This window comes from Eptatretus burgeri, chromosome 11 (genome assembly GCF_056783735.1).
Source record: "Eptatretus burgeri isolate ZD-2024b chromosome 11, Ebu_testis_v1, whole genome shotgun sequence".
In the NCBI taxonomy this organism is placed as follows: Eukaryota; Metazoa; Chordata; class Myxini; order Myxiniformes; family Myxinidae; genus Eptatretus; species Eptatretus burgeri.
Genome location: NC_140971.1, coordinates 15,060,779 through 15,072,990, shown reverse-complemented (window position 1 = coordinate 15,072,990; position 12,212 = coordinate 15,060,779). Strand labels below are relative to the sequence as shown.

At 41.0% G+C, this 12,212-nt stretch overlaps 1 protein-coding gene across 3 annotated transcripts in view; it reads left to right on the top strand.

The window, feature by feature from the left end:
• Positions 1-12,212, top strand: part of LOC147016551 (b(0,+)-type amino acid transporter 1-like) — a 106,353-nt gene that overhangs the window by 33,376 nt on the left and 60,765 nt on the right. For all 3 annotated transcript variants that reach the window (XM_085845300.1, XM_085845301.1, XM_085845302.1), the window contains exon 2: positions 5,541-5,761. In XM_085845300.1, coding sequence (XP_085701426.1) covers positions 5,541-5,761 — 221 coding nt within the window. The remainder of the gene's footprint in view (positions 1-5,540; positions 5,762-12,212) is intronic.

Below are 12,212 nucleotides of genomic sequence, written 5' to 3'. Positions count from 1 at the left end.
CATGTAACTTACATTTAATTTGGCCTTCATTGGCCTACAAACTGAACCACTTAATTTTCTTTGTGAGTAGCAGTGAAGCCATTGTTCATCTTTTGGATTTTTTGTTCAATGGCTGTGCTCTGTTAGCCAGACATAAAACTTTTATTTTTTGTATACGTGGCCGAAGCTCATGGAAGAGTTAAACCACCCCACCCCTCCCAAAATGTTGCTGATGTATCCATCTTGTCCACTCACTCCTTGCATGCTCCCCTAACCCTCATCGTTACCTATTATCTCTTGTTTGTCTGTCTCCATCTACCTTCTCTCTCCACCCTGCGATTGGTTTCTCCTTTCTACTGCTGTTCCCTTTGTTATGTTGTTTCTTGGTCTCGTCTGTGTCCTTGCTCTTCCACGAGCCTAGACCATGTATCAAAATCACACCCGTGTCCGAAGGAAGCAGTGCAGTGGCATTTCCTTCTCATGATGTAGGCAGCTCGAACCTCCCCTTGTGTCAATTCAGTGTCTACACCGCTTAAAAAAACATTGACAGACAGATGGATGGACATTCCAAATATTGAAGCAGCTACACCACTTAAAAAAAAGAAGAAGCCTCTGGCAGGCTGTTCTACAAAAGAGGAACAGAAGAGTGGAGGTGTGCGGTACGCCTGCATCATGGGAGTTTAACCAGGAATGGGTTAGTGGATGAACGCACTAATCCAGGTGGAGCAAGGAATGTCAGACGGCTGAAAGAGCAGATGGAGTGAGACCGTAAGAGAGGCCGTAAAAACAGAGCTGACCGACCGATCTGTGCTTTGGCCTCATGGGAAATGCCAATAATGTTGAGAATTTTAAATTCCACCAATCGAGATTCAACACACTTACGATACCTTAATACTGTGAACAGTTATGGTTAGCTTGTCTTTTTTTTCCCTAAGGTTTGCCTACTTAGTTTGCACTGGAGTTCAATTAATAAATGGAGAAAATACATCAATAAACTAGAACGGCACTCGGTAGAGCGCTTACCTCCACCAGGCTGAACAGTTTACGTTTTGTATCACACTTGATAGGCTGGATCTGCATCGAGACCATTTGTTCTTGTCAAACACAAAAATTCTCACATCTGAATATTCAACAAAATTGAATCATTTCTTCCTTGTTGAACACCCAACGTGTCCACAAAGTTTCATCCGAATCCGTCCACAACTTTTTGAGACATCTTGCTATGTATCATTTTTTGGCCATATCTCTCTCAACGGCGAAGAATCACTTTTAAAATTCTAGTATCCAGATCCATCTGTAAATTTAAGACATATCCTGCTCACAGACAGACAGATGGACAGACAGGGGTGAAAACATAACCTCCGTCCACCATCGGTGATGGAGGTAATGAATCATCTCTCCTGAAGAATCACAAGGCAATTATCAGTGAAACTGTCGTTACTCGCACTATGTGAAACAATCATCCTTAATACTGCAGATGATTCCTAACCCTGGAATTAGGTCCCATCTGAATGTCCAACGAGGCAAGAGTTCCCTCCATCTGCATATCAGACCATTGCAAGTGTATTCCCAACCAAGAATCGCATGATGGCGCTCGCCGACAAAAAAAGAAACTTACACATTGTATAAAGGTGTAGTTGTACATTCAGTATCTGATCTTCTTATGGTAACATTGATCATAGATGATGGCTATGATCAGTAAAGCAAGAACACACGTGCATGCATATAGAGGGCTACAAAAGCACAAAAAACATTCAAACGTTTCAACTGAACATCGTTTTGAGAAAACATGAAAATTTCCAGTAAATATAACCCACAAGTTTTTGTTTTTTTTGAATTCTTGAAAGAATGCTAAAAGCTTGAATCGATCTGTTTCAGGATTGGCAAATACAATTCAGACAGAAGTCAACTGAATGGATATCCTTATGTCTTGCGTTTATAAGTCGTTTTGCCTCCTTGTCTATGTGAAAGGATTACAAATGTTCAAAATAATTGAAGCATTCAACCTGAACTTACTGTCCAGTAGTTGATTGGCACAGATGAACATTCCGTACAGAATGAGGAACGCATGCTTAATGAAGTGATTCAAGACAAAGATGGCCCTTATGTTTTATTGTGGACGAGCAAATACCACCCGTCGCTTCGCTGACTGGAATATTAAGAGAGAGGGGGAGGCAGAAGAGAGGATGAGGGGGGAATGGGAGAGAGGAGGGGGCAAAGAAGGGGGGAGGGAGAGAGGATGAGGGGGGAAGAGAGGAGGGGCAGAGGAGGGGGAAAGAGAGGAGGGAGGGGGAGTGGGAGGGAGTGGTAGGGGGGTGACAGGTGAGTGGGAGGGAGGAGCGAGAGGGGAGTGGGAGGGGGAATGAGAGCGTGATGGGATGGCAAGGCAGCATGAGGAGAAGGAAAGGGAAGGCAGCATCAAGGGAGGGGAAGGGAAGACAGTGTGAAGGGAAGGGCAGGCAGTGTACCGGGCCAAAGTGCTTTCAATCGACAATTGCGAAAGCGAACTTGTTGCTGTTGCAGACTTTCGTTTTTGTGAATCTGCATTCTCAATGGTCACTAATAGGTACTCTCTCTGGTGTTTGGTTTTCAAATGTTTTTGCATATTGGACGTATTACAATGATGAGAACAAGGTCTATTGAACAAAGTGAGCGTGCAACTTTCAGACTGTCTTCTTTAACCTTCCCAAAATAGTTCCAAACTGCACTTCTGGACTTTTTGAACATGTTGTCAAAGCTTTATCAGTCGAAGTATCGCCTACCCGTCCACCAGCCAAGCAATTAGCACACTTTACTGGCCAACTCTAAATACCTTGCTGTTCATTAAAGAGGAACACACCCTTGGGGCATGTTTACTTTGCAAGTGACTTGCTTTTACTGCTCCATTGAAAATGGGATGCCCCAGAGGCATGTTCCTTTTCAATTAATGTGTTACTAGGCCAGGCCATAACCAGAACATTCCCTACACGGACAAAAAAAAATTTCCCTGGAAAAAACGCTTCCTTTTATGAGGTAGGAATTACTCGAAATTGACGTCGATTCCGGTTCACTTCTTGATTCCTTTTGATTCTGTGGTTGGAATAGAGTACGATTTGGAATCGATCCACCCACCACAATTAAGCATGAAAGCAAGCACTCCAACAAAACGGTTCATAAGGAATGGCTGGCTGGGCCATACTAAACACCGTATGAAGACGGCCGGAGATGAGCAGAGTATCAAGCAATGTCTGAATTAGACAAATGAATACTTTATTTCAGCAGTTGGAACTGCTGCTCAGGTCAATTCCGCTGTGCAAATTTTGAAATTCGGTTCAGTTTAGAGATTCTAGAGCTTATCACATGTACAGAAAGGAAATAAAGCCATGAACATTGGCGTCTCCAGGCGTTTATAAGCATTACGATGTATCCAGCGATTTCTCAGTATGATGATGAGGTATTCGATATGAGTGAGGAAAGTGGAAAAAAAAACATTCATGAGCATTTTATTGTTAAGAAACCATTGTGGCCTGTTTCAAGTCAAGGCATTGTTGAGCAGGCCAAACAAAATGGTGACTTAAGACCCCAGCAAGCTGACAGAGGGCTGACTCAGGGGCTGACCAAGGATGACACCTTGATAAAGGATAATTAAATAAGGTTGTTAATTATCTTCAAAAGGTGTGTTTAAATTAACCCAAACCCCAATTTTCATTCATGCACGACCTCAGAGTTCCCTTCGTGTGCATGCAAGGTTTGGGGCCGCTAGGTTTCATGGTTTTGGAGTTATGTAGGTGACGCACTGATGTACGGACGGATTGACACTTATTATTATACATTGCTTTATAAGGCAGTTTCAAGATGAGCCCACAAGGGGGACTGCAGTGATGGACCTCTTAAGTAACGAGATGGTATGAATGGAATACTTACCCCGCAGAGTCTTGAGAAGGACTTGGTGTGAGGCAACTCTTCTGGCCACAAATTTGTGATTAAAAAAATTAAATTCAAATCAAATGGAAGACCAACTAAAATAGGTGCTGCATTAGAGTCATCAGAAGGAACCCGAACAAGCAAAAAGCAGAGATGAAGTAATCAGGAGGAACCTGGGTAAGACTCGGGTTTCAACTGCTACTCCTCTACCCTCAAAAAACATATATTCCCCATCACTACTAGATCATAATTTTGAAGTTTCACTTCAATTGATGCAGCGGTTCAAGAAAGAGAATTTTTCTCTTTCTTTTGAGAAGAAAGAGAAAAAGAGAATATTCAAATATTTTCCTTCAATCAAATATGGCTGCCAAACCATGTGACCTATCGATTATTCATGAACATCTTGGTATGAATGTGTTCATGTGCTCATGAGCAGCGACGCGCTGCTCCGGCATATGCTCCCATACCTGACCTGACCTGACCCTGGTATCCCCAAGGCTTGGGGAACATGTGTGTAAAGTTTCCCCTTGATCTGTCCAGCCGTTCTGGAGAAGAAATTTTTTTTTAAGGTTTAAGGGTAAATCCAATATGTCTGCCAAAGTAGGTGTCCTATGATGTCATAGGTGGAAAACTTTTTGTTCCTCATGGATAGGCAGTCATATCTGAAACGTTTCTCTTCAATCTGTTCAGCCATTTCGGACACTTTTGAAAGTTTTATTAACTTTTTCTAAAAACGGCTGCCGAACCCTGTAACCGATGACATCATCAAATTTTTTTTGTTGACCAATTTATCTACAGATAACCCTCAAAAAATTAATAATGATCGGACGTCGCGTTCCTCTCTCCGTCCTCCCTTCCCTTCTATCCCTCCCCCCTCCCCTCTCTCTCCGCCCTATCTCCCTCCCCTCCCCCCACCTCCGCCCCCCTTTATAGGAATGTGTGTGACACAGGAGGAAGATCTGGGGGTGGTAGTAGATATCAGGTAAAGTCTACAGCACAGTGCCAGGCAGCTATAGGCAAGGTTAATCTCATTTTAGGTTGTATTCACAGGGAGATAAAATATAAATCTAAAGAGGTAGTGTTAATAATGTACAGGAATTTAATGAGGCCTCATCTAGAATATCGTGCACAGTTTTGGTCGCCATATTTGAGGGAGGACATAGCTGCCATAGAGAGGGTTCGGTGTAGAGTGACTCCGAGATTGATTACAGAGGTCAGCTGTGAGACGTGGCTGAAGGAGAAAAGACTATATACATTGTTAAGGAGGTGATTACGATGAGATCTGATAGAAATGTTTAAGATAATGAAGGGTACAGACAAACTCAATGCAGAGGGGTTTCTCAGCAGAATGTACAGTGACATGACCAATACCAGGGGCCATATCCTTAGAGTAAAGAAGGGGAGAGTAAGAAAGGTAGGTTGTAAACCAGGAGCCTTTCACTGAGACAGTAGTTCATGCATGAAAAGGTCTCCCTGGAAAGGTAGTAGTAGCAGAAGTAGGAGAGAGGTCTTAACTGGAGTCGTTCACTCACTTACAAATTCCCTAAGTTCTTACTTTTGGTACTGTATGTAAGCATTTCGAAAAGTGCAATTATAGTCGAGTTAATCATTGTTGAGAGGAACAATCTTGTGAAATAAAGCATGTGTGTGTTTTGCAGTGTTAAGTGGGCGATCAACACACTAAACACCTTAACAATGGTGAAGCTGATCGCATTCTGCATAATCACAGTCATTGGACTCGTCTTCATGGTCTCAGGAAAACCTGGCTTCCTGGTCTTGGGTTTCAACGGTCCAGTACCGAATGCTTCTCAACTCGGAGAAGCATTTTACCAATGTCTATGGGCTTATAGTGGCTGGAGTTCCATCAGCTATATGACTGGTAAGGATCGTTTTCAGCACAATAAACTTCACTTTGTTAAAAAGTATATAAAAGACAATTGACTATTAGTCATAGCATATCAATATTGAGAGATAAAGATAAAATATTTTGACGCTTGATTACCACTGGCTCATATATTTAACTTGATATAGGGTGTACTAATTATGGTTCCCGGAGGGAGGAATTAAGTGTTTAATCTTGGTTTCCGTGGTGTCCCGCTTTTTGAAGAATAATTTTTCCGTTATTATCTTGCCAAAACGAAGTTTTGCAAGATATGTTAGTCAGCTTGTATGTTTTTTTTTTGTTTGTTTGTTTGTTTGTTTGTCTGTAATCACGTATAAAAAATTCTGCAGAGCACAGTTATCATTGGAAATTTTTGTAACTTCGCATATCAGAGGCCTATAGAGGTCCCTTTCAGTGCACAAAATTTTGAAGGTCAAAGGCCAAGGTCACTTTGTCGCAAATCAGGGGAGTCGATGAAACCCTTATTTTTTGAGTAATTTTGATCGGATCGTCTTCAAACTTCATGGGAATATAGTTCATGGTCTGGCGCTCAGCTGATTAATTTTTGGTGGCGATTGGCCTTGACCTTCTTGGTTAGCGCCTGAGGTCAAACATATTTGACCCCAAGGTCAAATTTTCAAGTTTTAGGAACCATATCGTGTAGTACCTCAAATTGAACACCTCGATGAGTGCTTTCTAGATATGTCAAGCTTGAGACATTATGACGTCATTTGGTGACGTTATGAGGCAAACGCATATTTTTCATGGTTACTCTGTAGAACGATTCTCATCGGAATCTCTCGTAGGCAGATATTCCTCAAGGAGTCGCTCCTGGTGGATAGCAGCTCTGTTCACCTCAGTGTGACTTTAAAGAAGTCACACGTGGTCACCTTTTGGCAAGATACGGGTCACCCTGCCGGTGACATTGGTTTTATTTAATTTTTTTTAATTTTCAATTATTTGTTTTTTCCCCAATTTTCAATTATTCATTTTCAGTTATATAAATTTTTCAAATTTTTAATTATTTTTTATTTTCAAATTTTCAATCATTTCATTTTTCATTTATTTAATCATTTTTCAAAGTAATAATAATAATGTTTTAAATAGAATTTTGATCATAATTTTCCAATTTTCAATTTCAGAACTGTATCTTTTTGCAATTTATATTTATTTAATTTTCCGTTAAAAATTTTTCAATTATTTAATTATTTTCATTTTCACTATTTAATCATTTTTCATATTAATAATAATAGTTTTAAATAGAATTTTAATTAGAATTTTCAATTACAGTACTGTATTTAACCTTTTGCACTTTTTAATTATTTATTTTTCATTAAAAATTTCAATTATTTAATTGTTTTCATTTTCAATTGTTTAATTTTTAAATTATTTAATCATTTTTCAAATTAATAACTAGTACGGGCCCGTAGGTGCGTGCCCATAGGTGCGTAAACGACGACTGGATTGGGGCATTTTTTCACCCCCCCCTCTCAACCACCCTTTCCCCCCATCTCTCGCCCCCTCCTCTCTCCCCCTCTCTCGTTCCAGTACCCTCTCTCGTTCCAGTACCCTCTCTCGTGGGTGAGGGTACAGATAACTATGTGCAGTATGTGCAGCTTCGTTCCTTCGCTCTCGTAAACGACGACTGGATTGGGGCATTTTTTCAATTAGATCGGACCAACCGTATCATAAATGGCCATACCTTGGGAAACACCTGGGAAACATACTCAGGTCCCCAGCGTCAATTGTGACGTCATATCAAACGAAGAAGAATTGCGACGCCCCCTCTCTCTCTCGCCCCCTCGCTCCCCCCTAGTCTTGCCCCTCCTCTCTCCCCCTCTCTCTCGCCCCCACTCTCACCCCCTCTATCCCCCCTCTCTCCCTCCCCTCTCTTGCCCCCCTCTCTTCCCCTCTCTTCCCCTCCTCTCTCCCCCTCCTCTCTCCCCCCTCCTCTCTCACCCCTTTCTCTGTAAATGTATTCACAACTGTATTCACAAAAAACAAATAAATAAAGAAAAACATTAATTGTGACATCATTCGTGATGTCATAGCACCGTGTCTTGTCATTGGTTGACAGATAAATGGCCGTAACTTGGGAACCGCTTATCCGATTAATATCAAACCTCGAAAAGGCACATCCGCGGGTCCCCAGCAATATTCCGAGCTAGTTTCAATCAGATCGGACCGTCAATCATGCAAATAAAAATAATAATAAATAAATAAACATTAATTGTGACGTCATTCGTGACGTCATAGCACCGTGTCTTGTCATTGGTTGACAGATAAATGGCCGTAACTTGGGAACCATTTATCTGATTAATATCAAAGCTCGAAAAGGCACATCCACGGGTCCCCAGCAATATTCCTTGCGAGTTTCAATCAGATCGGACCGTCAATCATGCAAATAAAAATAATAATAAATAAATAAGCATGAATTGTGACATCATTCGTGATGTCATAGCACCGTGTCTTATCATTGTTCGACAGATAAATGGCCGTAACTTGGGAACCGCTCGTCCGATTGATATCAAACCTCAAAAAGGCACATCTGCGGGGCCCCGGCAATATTCCTGGCAAGTTTAAATCCGACCGGACCGGCGGTCGTCGAGAAACTGCGGTCGCATGCAGACACACACACACACACACACACACACACACACACACACACACACACACACACACACACACACACACACACACACACACACACACACACACTGCTGGAATTATAGATAGATTAGATCGGACCAACCGTATCATAAATGGCCAGGACTTTTGAAACCTGGAGAACAGCTGAAACGGATAAAGAAGAACGATATCAAATCAAATCAATTGAATCAAATCAAAGGATATCAAATCAAACGATATCAAACCCCCTTCAAACTGGGGACCTGAGGCACATACTCAGGCACGACAGGAAAAAACAGCTGAAACGGATGAAGAACGATATCAAACCTTGAAAAGGCACATACTCAGGTCCCAGAGTCAATTGTGACATCATATCAAAGAAAAAAAAGGAAGCATTGTGACGTCATTCGTGACATCATTGCACCGGGTCCTGTCTGGTTGACAGACAATATATTGGTCATTATTGGTTGACAGACATTGGTCATTGTATCATGTTATTCTTTTTATTACGGCCAATTATTGTGCTATTATTATTATTAAGATGCTGTTATCATTATTCTGAGAAAAAAATGGCATGATAAGGTGATTAGGTGGAACGACACTTCAGCTGCCATATATACACCTTTTCAACACTGAAAAAAACCAATATAATGGCCGTAACTTGGGAACCGCTTATCCGATTAATAACAAACCTTGAAAAGACACATCCGCGGGTCCCCAGCAATATTCCTGGCAAGTTTCAATCAGATCGGACCGTCAATCGTGCAAAAAAAACAAACAAACATTAATTGTGGCGTTATTCGTGACGTCTCTGTAAATGTATTCTCACCCCTCTCTCTGTAAAAGTATTCACAAAAAACAAATAAATAAATAAATAAACATTAATTGTGACGTCATTCGTGATGTCATAGCACTGTGTCTTGTCATTGGTGGACAAATAAATGGCCGTAACTTGGGAACCGCTTATCCGATTAATATCAAACCTCGAAAAGGCACATACGCGGGTACCCAACAATATTCCTGGCAAGTTTCAATCATATCGGACCGTCAATCGTGCAAAAATAAATAAATAAATAAACATTAATTGTGATGTCATTCGTGACATCTCTCTGGAAATGTATTCTCACCCCTCCCTCTGTAAATGTATTCACATATGTATTCACAAAAAACAAATAAATGAATAAATAAACGTTAATTGTAACGTCATTCGTGATGTCATAGCACCGTGTCTTGTCATTGGTCGACAGATAAATGGCCGTAACTTGGGAACCGCTTGTCCGATTAATATCAAATCTTGAAAAGGCACATCAGCGGGTCTCCAGCAATATTCCTGGCAAGTTCCAATCAGATCGGACCGTCAATCGTTCAAAAAATAAATAAATAAACATTAATTGTGACGTCATTCGTGATGTCATAGCACCGTGTCTTGTCATTGGTCGACAGATAAATGGCCGTAACTTGGGAACCGCTCGTCCGATCGATATCAAACCTCGAAAAGGCACATCCGCGGGTCCCCGGCAATATTCCTGGCAAGTTTGAATGAGATTGGACCGGCGGTCGTCGAGAAATGGCGGTCGCAGACAGACAGACAGACAGACAGACAGACAGACAGACAGACAGACAGACACACACAGAGATTGCTGGAATTATAGATGGATAATGTTTCAAATGGAATTTAAATTAGAATTTTCCAATTTTCAATTACAGGACTGTATTTAACTTATAGCAATTTTTCATTATTTAATTTTCATGGAAAAAAATATTTCAATTATTTCATTGTTTTCATTTATATAATTTTTTTCATTTTTTAATTTTCTAATCATTATGGTTCCCAGAGGGAGGCATCAAGTGTTTAGCCTTGGTAGGTATACAATGGTGTCCTACTTTTTGGAAAAAAACTACATTTGCTTTCATTATGAGGCAGAATTTCAAGTGCTACCAATTGGCTAACATTATGAGTTGGCAAAACTTGGAACCATCAGTGATCTCCGATCGCAGCCCTCTAGTTATGGAAAGCATTGGATAAGCTACTGCATAAGAAAACGTGATTTATTACACACAGTATGTGGGATTTATTAATTGCATGACACATTTATAAAAGAGAATAATAAAACTGACGTCGAAAATAATTCATGTTCCTCGTCGATCACAAGCAAACTTCCTATAGTTGGTGTGGCCACTAATATATAATTGTTTGTCAGCGATCAGTTTCCAAAATACTTTCACCATTTTGGTAAAGAAGGCAGCTTGGTATCATGAATTGCCCCCCTACCTTCCATCTAATCCAGATTGTCATTTCATACATTAATTTTCTGTTTAAATTAAAATTAGGGAGGAGGCAGGTGCACATACTCAGAGGCATGTCAAAGGATGCCACTTCCAGTTTTATATTCTACTTTGTCAGCATTGACCTCCAGGGAAATAAGTTGGCAACCTGTCATAAGGGATACCAATAATCAGAATGTTTCTCTTCACATTACATGACATCTTATCCCCAAATATGCTGATAGTGCCTCTGAATTTCCCAGCAGAAAGCTGTAAAAGCTTTTCATATTTCAAAGCTCCCTCAAGCAAACATAAACGTTTTCTTGTTTTAATAGCAAGTTCAGAACTTCTCTCCACTGCAAGACCAAGCTAGAAACCAAGTCCTGTGTCAAACAAGACACCATTACATTGCTTGCACATGCTGTCTTCTATAATATGTCTTCAATAACATTTGGCTTTCTGATGTGTTCTATTATAGTCATATGTTGTCTTCTGTTATATTTGGCCTTCAAAATGCAGATGACACTCAGCTTGGAGATAAGGTAGATGCAGAGAGAGTATTGATCAGATTGAGGAAAGTCCAGATACTTCAATAGATTGGTTAAAAGATTGGTACGTAGATGTAGTTTAACATAAACAAATGTCAGGTGCTGGGGATGGGTAAGAATAATAAAAATAGAGAGTGTGTGAAGCAAGGGGAAAATCTTGAAGCGTATCACACAGGAGAAGGATCTAGGGATGGAAATAGATACAGGGGGTAATCAGACAGGACAATGCCTGGCAACAAAAGGTGACGCAAACAGGATTTTCGGATGTATTCTTAGGTGGATAAATTATAAATCAAAAGAGGTAGTTTTAACACTCAACAGGAATTTAGTGAGGCCTCATCTGAAATATTGTGTGCAGTTTTGGTCAACTCATCTGAGGGATGACATACATGTCATAGTGAGGGTTCGGCAAAGGACTAATCGATTGATTCCGTTTAATTAAAAATCTGGGCCAAGTTAGAGTCAAGGATCGTGGAAGAGCCAGAACACTGAACGGATCGAGACACAACAGAACAAAAGGAACAGTAGAAAGAGAGAGGGGGGAACACATGCCTGGTGTTGGCTTAATGGTTAGGGTGGGTTTGGGATGCTAGGATCCTGAGTTCAATTCCCCCTTGGATGTTGAATTAATACCAGGTGGAGTTGACTCTGCCTGTCATCCTTCTGAAGTCAGCAAAATGAGTGCCAGCATGCTGGTATCCTGTGTTGGAGTGGCGACCTGTCCAGGATTGTGCCCAATAGTCAAGGAGACTGCTTAGGCAGCACCAACGCTCTGCACAGAGTATGGTCCCAATGGATGGATGAGGGGAACACAAACAGCAGAGTTGAAGGACAAAGTAGATGGAGACTTGGACAAACAATGGGTGTGATGAGGAATGGGGTCAGCAAAGTGTGCATGGGGTGAACAAGATGAATATAGGAAACTCTCAGGAAGGAAAAACTGGAAACTTGGAAAGAGGTGCACTTGGAGGTGGAGGAGTTGTGTGGGGGAGGGGGGATTATGGGGG